Source organism: Xenopus laevis, chromosome 5L (assembly GCF_017654675.1).
Source record: "Xenopus laevis strain J_2021 chromosome 5L, Xenopus_laevis_v10.1, whole genome shotgun sequence".
NCBI lineage: Eukaryota > Metazoa > Chordata > Amphibia > Anura > Pipidae > Xenopus > Xenopus laevis.
In genome coordinates, this window is record NC_054379.1 from 100,818,754 (window position 1) to 100,836,491 (window position 17,738).

Genomic DNA, 17,738 nt, shown 5'->3' on the forward strand with positions numbered 1-17,738 from the left:
TAACCATAAATCTCTATGACTCAAGATAGTCTACCCTCAAGACAAGCACATATTTAATGTATAATATATATATTATAACTAAGGTTTATGATTTGCTTTATGTATTTATTATTCTTTATTTAGAAAGCAGCAAATTGTGCACCATCCATGTCAAAACCAACACTTGTATGGCGTTGTACGTCAAAAAAATGTTGACGCCCATAGTCTTTAATGGGCGTCGGCGTCATTTCGCCGGTGGCAAATTTTTGGCGAAACTAAATGGCTCAAATTTGCCCAAGCCTACTCAGTAGTTGTGTAATAATATATTGACTCTAACCAGCTGTTTAAATATTGACTTAGGTGATATTAATATGCTGTAGTTGCCCATGACAGTAACCAGGCCTAAGAAACAACCCTCAAGGTAGGTTTCATTTCAACAGCCAGTCCTGATAGGATATATAATCTGTATGGTTGCTTATAAATGCATATCCTGGATCAAACACTTACACTGAGGTGCTACTGCAAAATGTAGATGGTCAATGTTGTCTACATATGTCTATGGACAGAGTCATTCTATATTTAAACTTTCATTTAAACAGAAATTGTTCTCCTCTTATATTGTTAAAGGTTAACTCTACTACTTAAGTATTGGCTACTTGTTAATATATACAAACTAGAGGGCTGAACGACTAACATAGGTGCTTAATTGCTTAAAGACTGTTAGCTAGTGATGGGTGAATCCGTCCTGTTTTGCTTCACCATTAAATTTGTGCATCTTTTTTTTTCTTGTTGCTCTCATCTTTTTTGTCGTGAACTACATTAGAGTCTATGGAGTTTTTTTCGTGACAGTTTGTTTCTGCTTTAGGAGGGCAAAATCACATGCATTTTTCGCTCAGTTTACTGCTACACACATACCTTACATTGTTAGAGGACCTCCTATCCACTATGCTACAACTGCTTTTTCAATTGAAAAAAGGTTCCCGTGTTGCCAATTTCTTAAAAACATGCCTGTGATTTTTTACATTACCTCTGGTCAATAATGGTATCTACTACTACACTATATTAACAACTAGTAATTTATCTGATGACTGATAGATAATATCTTGGAGCTTTGTATCCCACATTAGCATGAATAAACTATATACTTATGTGTATGTCCTTGTATAGGCAGTGGGATGGTTCAGATCCCTCCATTTGATGTGGAAGGAGAGGAGAAGGATAAAGTGATGTATGTGTTTGTCGCATGGCTTTTTTTTGTTGCATGTCATTTTTGTTTTGTAGTGCAAAGCAATATGAGTAGTGGGGAGAATTTTTTACACAGTTTCGCAAAAGGTTTTGCCACCTGTGAAACATGGAAGTTCACAGCAAATCAAAAATGCCAAAAGGTTTTGTTCATCATTACTGTTTGCAATCAACCAATCAGGTCTTGGTTTTCATTTTTAAACTTGTAGTAGACCATTAACAACTGATGACTGATTGGCTGATATTGGCAACTCCGTTTGAGCAATTTAACACCTTTAAGGTTAATATAATAAAATGTCTTTGACTACATCTAATAATCCTAGCAACCAATCAAATATTTGTTTCGAAGTAGCTGACCAGTAAATACTACTTGCTGATAGTTTGTTATGGGTGACTAGACAAGTAGCATACATGAGAAAGGAAAAGATCAGGTGTTGACGTGAAAAACTGCTGGAAGCAATGGCCTGTAGCAAGCTGCAGTGTATGCAAGGCATGCTTGTGTTTAAGTACATGGGCAGTGGAATCTATTACTAGATACAATTCAAAGCAAGACTGCTTTATCAAGATAATTTTTTCTTTCTTGCTTTTTACCAGTAAAGAGATTTTTTAAGTAATGTATAATGGTCTCAGCACTGTTGGTTTAAACTCTTTTATATGTCACCATCAAACCTAACCTGCAGTCAGAGACACAAATTTAGGATGGCACTGTCATTGCATCGCTTGCAGGGAGAGTTCTAAAGAAACATCAGTTTTCAGGCAAATCACAGTACACTAACAAATACACTACAACTGTTTCAAGTGCTTACAATGTTGATCCCACTGTGATACTGCCTTTCTCTCCTGAAGAGAGCTCTTTACCCCTCTAGCAACAGTTATTTTGCAAGGGATGCATATCTGTCACAGTATTAGGTTGTTTTACTTTTTTCTTGTTCTTCTTAAAGCACTACTCTTCAATATGTATTGAAATCTTGCAGGGTACTGAATGGTAATATAAACATGTATATATTATGCTCAGTCATGTTATTTTCCTGAGGCTTTTACTAAAACAGGACACATTTGCTCCTGGGCAGTAACCCATGACAACCAAATTTTTACTTTCATCATTCTTCAAGCAGCTGGCTGAGCAAATCTAATAAGTAGCTGCTATGGGTTACTGCCCACGTTCAAATTTGTGTTAGTAAATGAGCCTGGGGTTCTGTACATGTGCATCAATAACAGGTACGTTTCTCTAGTTTTAATTTACCAATATACAGCAAATGGAAGGTTTTATCACCTATGTTGGTTTAGTCCAGGACAAGTCATAACACTGACTAATACAGTTTATCATTGACACATTACATTACAGATATTAATATATTAATTGCATAACTGATACCATTTGTATTCATAAAGTTACTTCCAATTAACTGTATTTACTGTGTCTAAATGAGTTCTTCCGTTTCATTTTACTTTGATGAACTGGCTCATCAAACCTGGTACATTTTCATATTGTGCACTTTTATAAAAATCTACAGGGTATACAGTACATATATATTAAAGGGCAAACTGGCAATACATCTTTTAATTGGCTAAAAATACTCATTTTTTCTGACTTTCATTTATTAAGCTGTCAAGAATCATTTTGACAAGTACACTGTATATGCTGGTGCCTTTTATTATTAATATTTTGTGGTGGGGGATACTTATTTCGGCAGACCCACCATGTATAGAGGGGCAGGGGAAAGCTATTGGAAGGGCCAGTAGATTAGGGGATATATAAAACCCTTCATTCTTATCATGTGCTGTCTTTGAGGGGAAATGTTTAACTTTACAAAATGATGGGGATGTAATACCCAAGTATGCTGGGAAGGATTTACTCTACACACATAATGGTGGATTTAAGAATTCATCTCAGTGCCGTAACTAGAGGGGGGCGGGCCCTGGTGTGTGATGCACAGCCGGGCCCCCGCCCCCCTCCATACACGGCGGATTCCAGTGGCGAGTGGACTGCCGGGGGGCCCTGAGGGGGTGTGGGCCCTGGTCAGCTCGCACCCCCTGCTCCCCCTGGTAGTTCCGCCACTAATTCATCTGAACCTACACCCCAATAATTTACACTCCCAGGGAGGGAATTCTATAAATTTGTAGTGTCTCTAGGCATTCCTAGGCTCACCAACACTCTACCCACCATTACCAAGCTTACATAGTTAATTATATCTTTAATATATAAAAATATACTGTGGATAAATAATGCAGGAAGGAACTGAACTGCCTAATACAGAGATTGTTACTCTATAGGTAGGGTCTGTATCGTTTTAGGTCGGATAACCATGATCCCACTGAATACTGGTTTAATAAATACAGTACATTCTTTGGTATATTTGTTAATATATAACCTCTTCCTTGTTTCAGTTACTCTATATGCCTGGTAGGACACTGAGAAAAACAACTGTATAAAGCAGATATGTTTAAATATATCCAAAAAAAAATCACAATCCGCAGAAAAGTTTCACAACAAATTCATTACACAGCACAATACAATCAAATCTGTTTTCAAAAAATTACATTTGCTCTTTTGTTGGGTCATACAAAAATATAGACCTAGAGTTGTGCTAGATTTATTTCTTTTGGTGACAGTCTCATTTTTAGAGCTTAAGGAGACTCTCCATAATGAATAATTTAAAGAGTACAGATGTTCTTGTTTAGTATTTGCTGTCAACATATTAATTTGATTTGCATCTCTATTAATGCTGTGAGCGAAATTAATCATGTTCTTTTTTAGATTACAAACAATATTCTGCATGTCAAGAGCTGGTATTGTGAATGTCCATTTAATTAGAAATAGTTCTGAAACTCACACACTGCATATAATGTTCTGCATTGCACCAAAATACTATTCAATGCTAAAACAAATTCTTTTATGGCAAATACAGATGCCCAAGTAAGAATCAGTTATATAATACAGTTTATACAAATGAAGAAAATGTAAAATATGGCAGTGTTTCCTAAATTAAAATAACCCCTACTTGTTGTTCAGCTATAATTCCCATCATTGACATCCAACCATCATATTTGTCTAACAGTCTTGCTGGAATTTATATTTCAAGGGCTGGTAGCCATATGTTGGGCATTTCTGTTGCAGCACATTAGGTGATATGTTAAAACATCTCATAATGAACTGTGTTGTAACTATGAGGGCTACATTTAGTAGCTTATCTTGAAGACTGATCACCATCAGTTAAGCACACTTCAGTTCCTACTCGTTCTCAGGTTAATTAACCTTCTACCCTTTGCTGAAATAGTAGAAAATATAGAGCTATTAATTCACAATAAAATGTACTAGAACAGGACATGCAAAATTGTATTGAAAATCTAATAATAAAGATAGCAAGACATCCTACCATTTAAAGATCATTTATACATAATTCATTACTATATTAGAACACTGATGGTATTTTATGGGATTATCTGAAGTTCTAGAGATATTACAAATTTTAGAACAGTAGAGTGACATCAGTCTTATGGTTGTGAGCATGACTGCAGCGATAATTTACAATGATTTAAACATTGCCATTAAAACAGTGTTCCAATATGTGTGACAGACACTATCCATCATACCTTAACAATACAAAGGGTCTAAACTCCTTCTTAGAATACATTTATGACAGGTAATATAATTTAGATAGTATATACATTTCATGGCAACATAACAATGATAATATAGCTTAGGATATCTTTAATACATTGCATATCCTGTAATACATTGCATATCCTGTAATAGGAAAACATGCTTAATGGAAACAAATGTATTTGGAAAATTATAAATCTGTATTTTGATGTGTCCTCTTCTTGATTCTCACCTGAAAAAAATGAGAATGTAAATTCAAATTAGCGTGAATACAGGATATGCTTGTATCTTTGTAATTAAATGGATTAGGATAACAGTGTCACACCTAAATAATCTAATAATGATATGATGTAGCAATGCTTGTATTGTAGTATTGTACAATAAAGAAGGGCTGAAAGATGGAATGGTCTGCAAACTTTACAATCCTTGAGAATTCAGAACAATAAAGAAAGAAATCATATGCTAGTTAAATAGATACTATGGGGCACATTTACTATGGGTCGAATATCGAGGGTTAATTAACCCTCGATATTCGACCATCGAGGTTAAATCCTTCGACTTCGAATATCGAAGTCGAAGGATTTACGGCAACTCGTTTGATGGAACGATCGAAGGAAAAATCATTCGATCGAACGATTTTAATTCATCGATCGAACGATTTTCCTTCAATCACAAATTGCTAGGAAAGCCTATGGGGACCTTCCCCATAGGCTAACATTGGTGCTCGGTAGGTTTTAGGTGGCGAAGTAGGTGGTTGAAGTTTTCTTTAAAGAGACAGTACTTCGACTATCGAATGGTCGAATAGTCGAACGTTTTTTAGCTCGATTTGAAGTCGTACTCGAAGTAGCCAATTTGATGGTCGAAGTAGCCAAAAAAATACTTCGAAATTCAAAGTATTTTTCCTTCTAATCATTCACTCGAGCTAAGTAAATGTCCCCTATGTGTTAATGGCCTCTGGAATACAGTAGATCAAGTTAAAGATAGAAGCAGCTGCCCAATTATGAGTCAAAGTGCCACAAGTGCATTGGCGCAGGCGATTTTTCATTTTAGCAGGCAGATGGCAGGGGAAAGGTGGTTCTGGGAGATTGTCGCCCTGCAGAAGAGGCGATTAGTTGCCAGGCTACTAAATCGTCCCGGTGCCAGTGTACCCCTGCCCTTAGGGTAATTAATTTGACATCACCAAAATATGCATTTGTATCTTCTCTGAGCCACTGAAATCTTTTCCTGCTGAATTGTTCTTAGTGTATGTTTATACCTTTAATACCATCATGTTTTGGTTCTTCGCTGTACAGGTTATGAGCATGCCCAAGTCATGCCCATTATAAATACATAGTTAAATTGGGTTGAAAAAAGACAAAGTCTATCAATTTCAACTCCTCCAAATGAAACCCAGCATCCATACACACTCCTTCATACCCTCACATAAATTATATATATATATATATATAGGTGCAGGGTGGGACAGCACTCCAAGGATTTGAAGACAAGGATATAATGTCAAGAAAGTGAGCAGGTTTATTCAATCCAAATTGGATTGAATAAACCTGCTCACTTTCTTGACATTATATCCTTGTCTTCAAATCCTTGGAGTGCTGTCCCACCCTGCACCTGTATCCATTTATCTTTTGGATCAGCACCCAGGTCTTTTGCCACTTATGGTGTGCGGAACATCTGCATCTCTATATATATATATATATATATCCATATCTATACTAACTATAGAGTTTAGTATTACAATAGCCTTTGATATTATGCCAAAAAATTATCCAAGCCACTTTTAAAAGCATTAACAGAATCAGCCATCACAACTGTTGCCCAAGCTGGAGGAGATAAACAAAACATCCCATGTGCCATTGCCGTTACTGTGTTCATTAGCAATTAACAAGTGACAAGAAAGTTATTGAACTCACCCCATAACATAAGCCGTGTTGGGCATTTTTTTCACTAAGAGCAATTTTGCCAGATTGTTGTAGAGATTAGGCGAGGAGGTGTACAGTAGTAATGATGGGGAGCAATGGGTATATTACAATCACATTTCGAATTTAATGAATATCATCCATCTAGTGAATTGTGTTCTGTGATGGTTCTTTTTCTCACAAGAGGCTTCCTTTGTTCCCATATATAAGGTTTTTGATACAAGCAGTTTTATTTAGCATTAAAGCAAGAGAAATGAGTGATCTGATTTTCAAAAAGATTCCATATTCTGTCAGCTAAAACTGTAACATAAAATCATAAAAGTTCTTTTTTTCAAGAGCTGAACACAAGTACAAGCCACTTGTCATTTTGAAAATGCATTCTGGCTTTTTATTCAGAACAAAAGACCAAACATAATACATGTATAGTATAGCATCAAAATCCACTGTAGATATTTAGGTACATATCCTGAGCAGAGGATTTTCTACTGCTAAAAATGTCCATATTCCTACAGATCCAGCTCCTCCGTTGACCGTGATATATTTTTCTCTTTGTAGCATCAGATTATGATTAATCACGGTGTCAGAATAATCTTGAATTGCATATGAATGTATGTACTGTAGCATTAGATGTTGCCTGCCAATGATAGCAGGACAATTTTCCACTTTCCAAGTTCACCATTGCTAGCAGTCCTATTCTGCATTTTTACCAAATATATTTTGCATAGTATAAAATGAATGAATGAACCTTTTTTTTTGAAATTCTGAATTCTTGTGAATCACAGTCAATTTTATTTAGTATCCACTTTGAACATTTCAAATTATCTCAAGGGTATAATTATGGACCATTTATGCCACAGACCAGGGGAGGAAACAAGAAAATGTGTTCCCATCCTTAAAACCAGTTCGAGTACAATTGAAGAAGAATTGTTATTTGGTAGAAAATCTTTAGCAATGACCTGTACAAGTGTTGGGCCAGAAAAAGGGATCTTGAACCCGGGATGTAAGGAAACCACTGCCTGGGTATTGTCTTAATTTGCTGGTCAGCCACCAATGCTGCACTCCCCCCCCCCATGATCTTTGGTGGTTGTCCAGTATCCCCTGCCTGCATGCACACTGGTGAGTGGTAAACACACGCACAAATACACACATTTTTTGTACACACACTTCTATATGTTTAATGGGGTGAGGAATTTTGCACTCTACTTGTTGCTTTTTTATGCCATAAAATATTTATTGCACAGCAAGACTAGAATTTTGACCACTAACCTCACTGTACAATAGTTTAATAGTTTAATTGTGATTTTTTTTATTGTCTTTTAGCTTTATTGTATTCTGCATTGTTCTTAATTATTGCTTTTGTCATAAAAAGTATATTGGGTATCAAAATGTTCAGAAGACCCTTTGTGTTCATAATTTTGTTTCCCACATTATCTAATGACTTATGGGATAAAGGATGCTGTAAAATGTACGCTCTGAGCAATGCTAAATTCATCATTGTTTTGGAGTTTGGTAACTGAAAAGCATGATTAGATTAGTCATCTACTTCTACTTCCACTTTTAGACACCCTTTTCAAACATAAAAACGAAGGCTGCGTGTTAGTTTTGCAGTAGGCAAGGCGAATTTTCGCGGCAGTTTCGCAAATGTATTCGTCTGCGGCAAATCGTGGGAATTTGCCGCAAATTTGCGCCTTGCGAATAAATTCGCCCATCACTAACTATAAAGACATATTTACCCATTTTACATTTTTCACAATGTGTACTTATGGTATATATATATATATATATATATATATATATATATATATATATATATATATATATATATATATATATATATATATATATATGGTTTTCTGGGGTAAAAATATTTAGTGTGACTTCTTACCACACATAAACAGAGAGTGTGTTAAATTCATATGAATGGTTCACATTCAGTTCATGCCACATACTTTGTTAATCCTGTGTAGAATTGGCATCACAATGTTTCATGGTCACAAGACCATATATTTAGGATGTGTTACATTAGTACATTGGGGACATGTAGGGAATAGGATGCTGTTATATGAGGGTTTGAAAAATTTCATAAACAACAATCCATTTAGAAAACTTTTGAGTTTGATATTTTGGAGTAGAAAGACATATTTATCCATTCAGAGAATGTTTATTGCAGTTAACTTACTCTTGCATTAGCTGAAATGTCAGCCGTAAAAATTATATTTTACCTAGATACCCAGGAAATGTCCCTTATGAAGAAAAACACAATTGTGAACCTTAATGCTAATGAAATGCTTTTTCTCCGGTGTAAACAATCCTATTTTGACCATCTTATTTGTAACTGAGATCCATGCCCTTTGCCATTCATTTAAAGGATTTCCCTGTCTGAACAAATGTCTCATTGAAGAACTAGAGAACAACAATGCGCTGAAATTCATAAACTCTTTTTACATTTTGAAATTACATCAGTTTTCCTTCAATTCAAAATTACATACTAAATGAGTAGTGATGGGTGAATCTGTCCCGTTCTGATTCGCTGAAAAATTAGCAAAACGCCGAAATGCATTGATGTCAATGGGTGTCAAAATAATTTTGACGCAAGCATTAATTTTTATACGCGAGACTATTTTGCCGAAATGCATTAAAGTCAATGGGCGTCAGAATAATTTTGATGCACGACAATTTTTATACGCGTGACTAATTGATATTTTGCCACAGTTTGCAAAACCATTTGCGGGCAGCGAAACGTGGAAATTTGCCGAGAATACATGCTTGGAAAACAAATTCACCCATCACTTGAGATGAGCTTTGAGTATACTGCATATTTTGTTTGGTTGAAGGTTCTTGAGGGGAGGGGTGTGAAAAAAAAAAAAACAGCAGCAAAAGATGAGAACATTTTGGCATCATCTGGTTTTTTTTCCTCTACATTATTTACAGAAAAACGTGAATGAATATTTGCAGTTGTGTTTTTTTCCAGAAATCACATTGTTCTATTAATTTCAATGAGGCTGAAAAACACAAATGATTTAATAAACTAGGGGAATAAAGAAATAAATACATTTGTAAGAGACAATCTCCCATTCTGGCAACTTTTCCCATTTTATTTAAGAATTCAAGGTTTATTCACAGTTTTTTTTTTTCACTGTGTTTTTTCTTGAATCAAACAAAAATGCAAACCTGATTTTTGATAAATAACCGCCTTAGTGAATGAGGGGAAAAAATACACGTACACGAAAAAAAAAATATAAAAATGAATAAATATATATATATATGCACCAACCATGACATCCTACTGCTTTATTCAATTTTTTTTGTGCTGTAAATATATTCGTTTATGTATTAGTTGTTTGTGCTGTGTTTAGGAGGTGTGGTTCACTTCATCGTTCTTTTTCAGTGATTGAAAAAGTGTAAAATAAAATAATATCAAATATTTCAGTGCATTTCACGCATACAGTTTGAGAAACATTATCTGAAGTATTCATCTCTCAGCCTATACTTACTTCTGGAAACACTGTCATATTTATATGAAATATTACATTGTAGGAGGCATGTAATAATATCACTCTGATTCCCAGTTTTATCTCCTGGCACCTGTTGTGAGAGATGTGACTGTACACTAGTGTCAGTACATTTCATTTTACTACTTGTTATTTATTACTATATTTTATACACGAGAACTACATTTCTAAGCAATTTAATAAAAATTCCATACAGAATTACTCTCTATGTAAAGAATCAAACTCTATTTATGGTGGCAACAAGCTAGCAGGGTTGGACTGGGGCCTAATCTACCGGCCCCAAAACTAAACGGTGTGCGGCGCTAAACAGTGTTTGTGCATGCACGGCACATGCCGGCATTTGATGCATGAGTGCAGGGGAGGCCCTGGGAAGTTTGGAGCCCAGTGGGCCCCCAGTGCTCCAGTCCGAACCTGCAAGATAGACACACTATGGGGCAATTATTTACAAGATGCAGTGTGGAAAGGGCAAAGGGTGCAAATTGTCACAATGTAGCATTATTTCCAAGAATTCAAGTGTTTTTTGGTTGCACCTGCCATTACTGTACCTGATGCTTACAAAGTAATACCATTCAAGTGCATATTAGCCATTTAATATGTGCTAACAAATTTTCCCGTGTTTAAAGTTTGAAATGGACCAGGTAAATAGAGGTAAATAGGTAAACGGAGATCGAATGTGAGCAAAGGCAGTCATCAAATGATACTTATAAAGGAAGTCCAACCAAAAAATATTTTTTGCACAATGAGAAAAACTGACATTCTAAGCCTCTTTCCAATAACTGGAATAATATAAATGTAATTGCTATTAAAGGACATTGTGCAAGTTGGAAGGGATATATCATGGATGGCAGATATATACATAGCCCCATTCTTTAGGTTTTGAGACATCCCTTTAAGAGTCATCCCTTAAAGAGACACCACAGGGTTAAGCAGGCAGAGGTGTGAACTGGACATCCAATGGGTGTTTTAAGGAAAAGCAGCAGGTGAATGTGTGTGAGAATAGGAGCTATACGTCTGAGCTGCTTTGCAAATCACCTGCTGAATTTACTGAGACCAGAGTGTTTGGGTCTGACAGAAAGGTGGGGACTTTTCTGCATTGTTATTCACCTGTGGGATTCCCGAAGAGACCAGCCTGTTTAGTCTCCATGTGTACTAGACTCTAGAACTACTAAAGTAATCAAATGTATGCTTTAGGGCTCTTAAACATGGCCATAGACGCAGTCAATTATTTTGAAGGGGGCTGTACTCACACAGATGCATGTATGCGCCGAACGCAGGTGAAATGCAACATGCTGCGTCCCAACCTGCGTTTGGCACTTACAGAGTGGAAGGTATTGAAGGCATTTCTGTGGGGGGTTATCATTTCCTTTCAAAGCAGCATTTGTCTGTTGAATCTCCTGCTCTCCCTGGCTGTAATTTCTTTGGTTCACACAAGCATTGCATACAGTAATGACAGCACAGACAGGAGATACAATCTTGATCACATCTCCTAATTGTGCTACCTTGGAGAATAGTTGCTGCACTTTTTCACTACAAATTCGTAAATTTTGCCATGGGTAAACTCTTAGCTATTGCTGCTAATTCGCCAGTGACAAGCTTTTTTACTAATCCCTATTTTTTATTTCATGATAATGTTAATGGCACAATGGCCAACCACTGCTTTTCATCGCAATTATTTATAAATAATTTTGGTAACAGAATTACATTTTCTTAAATTTTTCAGAAAAAAAAACCAACAAAAACATGCTCCGGACGTCATATAGAACATTTGAGATTTAAATGTTGTATCTGAATATTTCTTTACCTACCATTTCACCTACTGCAAAAAAACTGCTTTTTGTCAGTTGTGTCTTGCTAATTATTGACTTGAGCTGCAATCAGCCAGTCACACAGCATGACTGTGTTGCAGCAAGGTAATAAATTAAGGAACTCATGAATACATCTTTAAATATTTAAACAACGGTAAAAAAAGTAAAACATGTAAAATCATATTTTAAACATGTGGATCTTGTGTTGGCCCCATTTTAATACACACATAAAGCACCCCTGTTGGCAGCTTTGTTCATTTTGTACCCCTTTAATTATTTAAATAGTTTCACAAACAATAAATATGCTGAACTGAATTCTGGAGGAAAAAACAAGGTTTGAAAAAAACTATTATTATTAACAAGCAGTATTATGCCTATTTCATTAAAGGTTGGTTGGGCACTTTCAAAAATTGGAAACTGTATGGTTTCCGATTTTATATTCAGATAGCAAAGTGCCACCTGCCAAGTAAAATGTTATTAATCTTTCTACTGCATGTTAAAACTGTTAGCTCTAAACTGCTGATTCAGGCCCAATGAATAATTTGTTCTCAGTTAAAACTTTCATGCTAACTGTAGAAAATGTAAATGTGAGAGGGATGGAGTTGTCTGGACAAGCTTAGGGAATTGACAAGGACCACCCTTATAAAGCTGATATTTGCAGAGAATACACAGGTCTTGTGAGTTCAAGACCCTGCACCTTTTGGCTCTCATTCAGGGAACAGTGCCTACATTTTTGTGGATTGTGGACTGTGATAATATATTGTTAATAAAGGCTGATTAATAATTTAAATCTTATAGAATCAGGTCCATATTGCTGCAAACATGTTGGAATGTTGTATGGTGACCACTGTGCACCCCATGAATAAATAACAGTAGAGTGCTGACTATTAACTCTTAGTTAATATATCATAAATCACAACCTAACAAAGTCAATAAATGTTGCTATACCAGTAATGATATAATTGCAGCAGTGCAACAACATGGGTAAAAATAGTATGCCATTATCAGCATTCTGGATAACAAGTCCCATACCTGTACTTAATAAATAAGGACTGACTATGGTAAATATATGTCTTTATTATATGTTTTAGTATCGTACTATGGTATGCCATAAATACATCCAACAAACTGATTTTCTCAGATCACCTGATCAGATCAAGTCCACCTGTATGAGTAAAACAATTGTATGACATTTTGTTTAATAGCTAGTAGTCAGCACAGCTTCAACTCCCTTCTTTGGCTGGGTGCACGTCCTCCAATGGCCACTTTCCACTGGCAATACTGGCGAAAGAATTAGTCCAGCACCCACTGTTTGAAATAAAACGGCCTTTATTGGACCAAGGGCATTACAGCAACGTTTCAGACCAACTGGTCTTTTATCAAGCTGATAAAAGCTTGATAAAAGACCAGTTGGTCTGAAACGTTGCTGTAATGCCCTTGGTCCAATAAAGGCCGTTTTATTTCAAACAGTGGGTGCTGGACTAATTCTTTCGCTGACATTTTGTTTAAAACACATTTGTGTTTGGCATCCTGTGGACTTTCAAATGGTTATAGGGACACTCTTTATTGATGGTCTGCAACTTCAAGACATGAAGGCCCATTTATTCCAGATCTTGTATACCCAGTGACCTAAACATACATAGGACTTCATCCAAAGCCCTCACACCTAATAACTTACAGTATGTATGCACTAGAATAACAAGGGTTTAGGGAATGTGGTCACTCTAGTACCCCCAATACTACAAAACTATATTTACATTTTTTAGTAAAGTATGTTGTAGATATGTAGGGGCATAACAAAAGATTCCACTGAACGCAAGAAAGTACTTTTTATAAACATGTTTTTAAATTGTTTTTATAAGCAAGCTCTCTAACTAGTGCCTACACTAGCCATGAAAATGTTTTGATTCAACAACTGAAAATGTTGGAAAAGACTGTAGGCATCAACAGATTTAGAAGTTACTCAGCATTTGGTTCACATTGTTCAGAGTATTTGTGTTTTCACAGTTTGTCCATCGATTAAATCTCTGCAAAAAGGAATTCTGTCATGATTTTATGATGCAGTTTTTATTTCTGCATTACACAGTTTACATTGCAAATAATTAACTCTACAATATAAAATGTAATTCCTGAACCAGCAAGTGTATTTTTTAAGTTGTAATATTGGTGTGTAGGCAGCAATCTCTGGTCATTTTGCCTGTTCTTGTGCTTTCAGAAAGAGCCAGCACTTTAGGATGGAACTGCTTTCTGGCAGGCTGTTGTTTCTCCTGCTCAATGTAACGGAATGTGTCACAGTGGGACCTGAATTTTGCTATTGAGTGTTGTTCTTAGATCTTCCAGGGAGCTGATATCTTGTGTTAGGGAATTGTTATCTGGTTACCTTCCCATTGTTCTGCTGATGGGCTGCTGGGGTGAATAGGGAGGGGGGAGATTTCACTCTAACTTGCAGTACAGCAGTAAAGAGTGACTGAAGTTCATCAAAGCACAAGTCACATGACTGGGGGCAGCTGGGTAACTGATGATATGTCTAGTCCCATGTCAGATTTCAAAATCAAATAAAAAAACATCTGTTTGCTCTTTTGAGAAATGAATTCAGTGCAGAATTCTGCTGTTGGAAAAAAAAAAGATTTTTCCCATGACAGTATGCGTTTAACAAACACAGAAAGGAGTGTTATAGCAACTGTATTTTTTATTTGGTATTTAGACGTTAATCAGCTTCTTTATTTTTTTGGCATTCTTAAAATAGAAATAGTATATGCATAACAAAAATATCTTTGCAGGATTGGTGAAAAGCACATATTCCCCATGAAAAATAAAGCTAACAATCACAGTCCTGTAATGTGCTAGAATATGATTAAAACTACAAAGACAAACCAAGCAAATTATGGCCTCTATGAAGTAAAGGGTAGACATGTAAAAAAAACATACATATTGTATAGAGCTTATGTGATGTGAAATAGCAGAAAAGAAAAGAGAACCTCAAAACAAAATGTACAGTATTTCTAGTCTGTCTTTGTTAAGCTTTATTTCTCATTTAAAAGATGTATGTGTGCTTTATAAAGAGGTAAGTTTAAGCGCTGGTGTGCTAATGGGCCATTAGTTCACCATAGACATTTCACTCGCTCCCCTGATTTAACTGCCTTTACCCTTGCCTCGATGCAATTTATATGTGTACCTGGTGCAACACACAGAGATAGCACTGCTCTAGATTGCAAGATAACCCCATTTTTAGAGCCCTTGATAGACAATAAGTATATTACTTCTGAACCAGTAAGAATTCTAAAAGTATTAAAACATATTTGGGAAGATCCTTAACTATCCTTAACTCTTTGCCTTCAAAGAATTAATAATATATTATGATTAAGATCCTTCCTCCAATTTGCATCTGGGTTTTTTGGTTTGAATAACTGCTAGAATATAAAACAATGTAGTGACACCTAGGGTCTTATTTATCAAAATCCGAAAAAAATTTTTTTTTCGCAAACTAGATCCATAATTTGACCTTATTTATTTATAAAAAACATGATTTCATCGGATCTCTGACAAACTTGATCAAATCTAGTGAATCGTACAAATAGTTTTTTCCAGTATTACTGGAATCACTTTTTTCGCACTTTTTCCCAAAAAGCCAGAATTTTTCAGATTTTTGCTCGAAAACTCGTGGGACGTCTCCCACTGACTTATATGCAGGTCTGAGATTTTTGGAATCTGACTTTTTCCATTCTTTTCTGTCCATTCTGACTTTTTCCATGCATATAATAAATCTCAAAAAATGAAGTTTTTTTTGCCATTAACATGATTTAAATAAAACATCGAATTATTAATGTAGTTGTGTCTGATTATTTGGGTTCCGGAGCTATACCTAATAGCTTCTTGTAGTCATAGATTGTGTAAATGATGCAAAATATATTCTAAAGATAGAATATTTCCAATTCAGTATTGAAAGAGGGATTTGCGAGCTGCAGCCATTACTAGAAATAAATAATTATCTAACCTCTTTAACTTTTTTGGGATTGTCTTAATCTTTTTTGGTTCAAGAAAATTGTTTAAATCTAAGATTGTAAATTGAGGAGTTAGGACAGAGACAGATAAGAAATGTTCAAGATTTGACCGTATCAAACGCACATTACTTTCAATAAAATGTTCCTGACAGTCTGGGAAGGATTCTTAAATCCTAAACAGTTGTTGATCCAGTTGAAGCTGTGATAAATCAGCTCCACTGATTGTCTAGATATTAGTTTGATATTGGGACTGACAACCAAGTTACTTCTTCTTCATCAACATAGATTGCACATGTTATGGTGGCTTTTCTAGTCCTAGCACTATTGCTTAACTCTATTCTTCACTGATTTCCAGATTAGATAAACTAGTTTTGAAGCATTGTTCATTCAGGATCCATTTTTCATGATGATTGTGTTTGAACAAGTGATTGGCAGTTTAATTAAATAGCTTCAAATACATTTCAACTTGACGAACATTTGGAAATGGAATCTTTTTAATTTATGTGCATTTTTTTAACCTTTTATTTAGGGAAAGCTTTTGTACATGGTATTATCTTTGTAGAAGAAAATATGCACAAAATTACATTGACTGGCTGGTGATTAATATTTAAAACTATCAAAACCTTTTTTCACTGTCAATGCTGTTATTATATTGCTTTCAAATAATTTAAGAATATATTAAATGCACTTTGAGTTCAGACAGCTGTACAATCTCATGTAGTTTTTTAGAGAATCTGATGCTATTCTTAAACTTCATGCTGTTTCCTTTAAAACCTAATGCACATTGCTTTTTATTTGCAACAGCAGTTGCTCAAGCTGCTTAATCCTCTTGAAGAACCTTTTGTCCCTCCACTCCCTCTCAATTCTGCCCCCAGATTTAGCAACAAGTGAAGCTTGGGGTTTTTGTTTTTTTAAAGCATTTTTGTCTTTCTTTATTGGTACCTGAGTACTGCCCCTGTCACACTGCCACCCAAGCCACAAACTCTATATTGCCTATATTGAAAATACAGTCTGGATCTGGATAAGTTGCAAATTGCTTATTGCATTTCAGTTGTTTTTATGATTTACATTGTAATACATACATTTATTAGGGATGCACTGAATCCACTATTTTAGGATTTGGGCAAATCCCAAATCCTTTGTGAAAGATTCAGCTGAATACTGAACCAATCCGAACCCTAATTTGCATATGTAAATTAAGGAAATGAGGGGGAAAGGAGTAAAACATTTTTGAATTAATTGTTTGTGTGATGAAAAGTCACAAGATTATTTGGATTCAGAGTCGGTTCAGCCAGGCACTTGGATTCGGCCGAATCCTGCTGAAAAAGGCTGAATCTTGGCCAGATCCTGGTTTCGGTGCATGCCTAACATTTATATATAATATATTGAACTATTAATAGGATCAGAAACTTTTTGAGGTAAATGTGTAAGGGCCCGAAGGCTCATTATGGAGTGAGGACCAAGGAGGAGGCAAACGAAGTTCAAGGTACAAGAGGGTTAGGCAGTAGTCACAGAGCTGCGACCAGGAAGAACCTCGTGGACAGACTGGGTGCTGCCATCTTGGATCGAGGAATGGCGTCGGTAATAAGTTTCTCTTACAAAATGCTGCTCCTGAGTTTGTTTTGCCTTATATGGGGGCATGCTTTGGGCTTATTGCACCTTCAATTAACTAAACTATT

General features: G+C 35.7%; 1 protein-coding gene across 1 annotated transcript in view; it reads right to left on the reverse strand.

The window, feature by feature from the left end:
* Positions 1-3,700: 3,700 nt before the first annotated feature.
* Positions 3,701-17,738, reverse strand: part of mlip.L (muscular LMNA-interacting protein L homeolog) — a 122,105-nt gene continuing 108,067 nt past the window's right edge. The window contains exon 13 of the mRNA XM_041563191.1: positions 3,701-5,057. Coding sequence (XP_041419125.1) covers positions 5,016-5,057 — 42 coding nt within the window. The 3' untranslated portion in view covers positions 3,701-5,015. The remainder of the gene's footprint in view (positions 5,058-17,738) is intronic.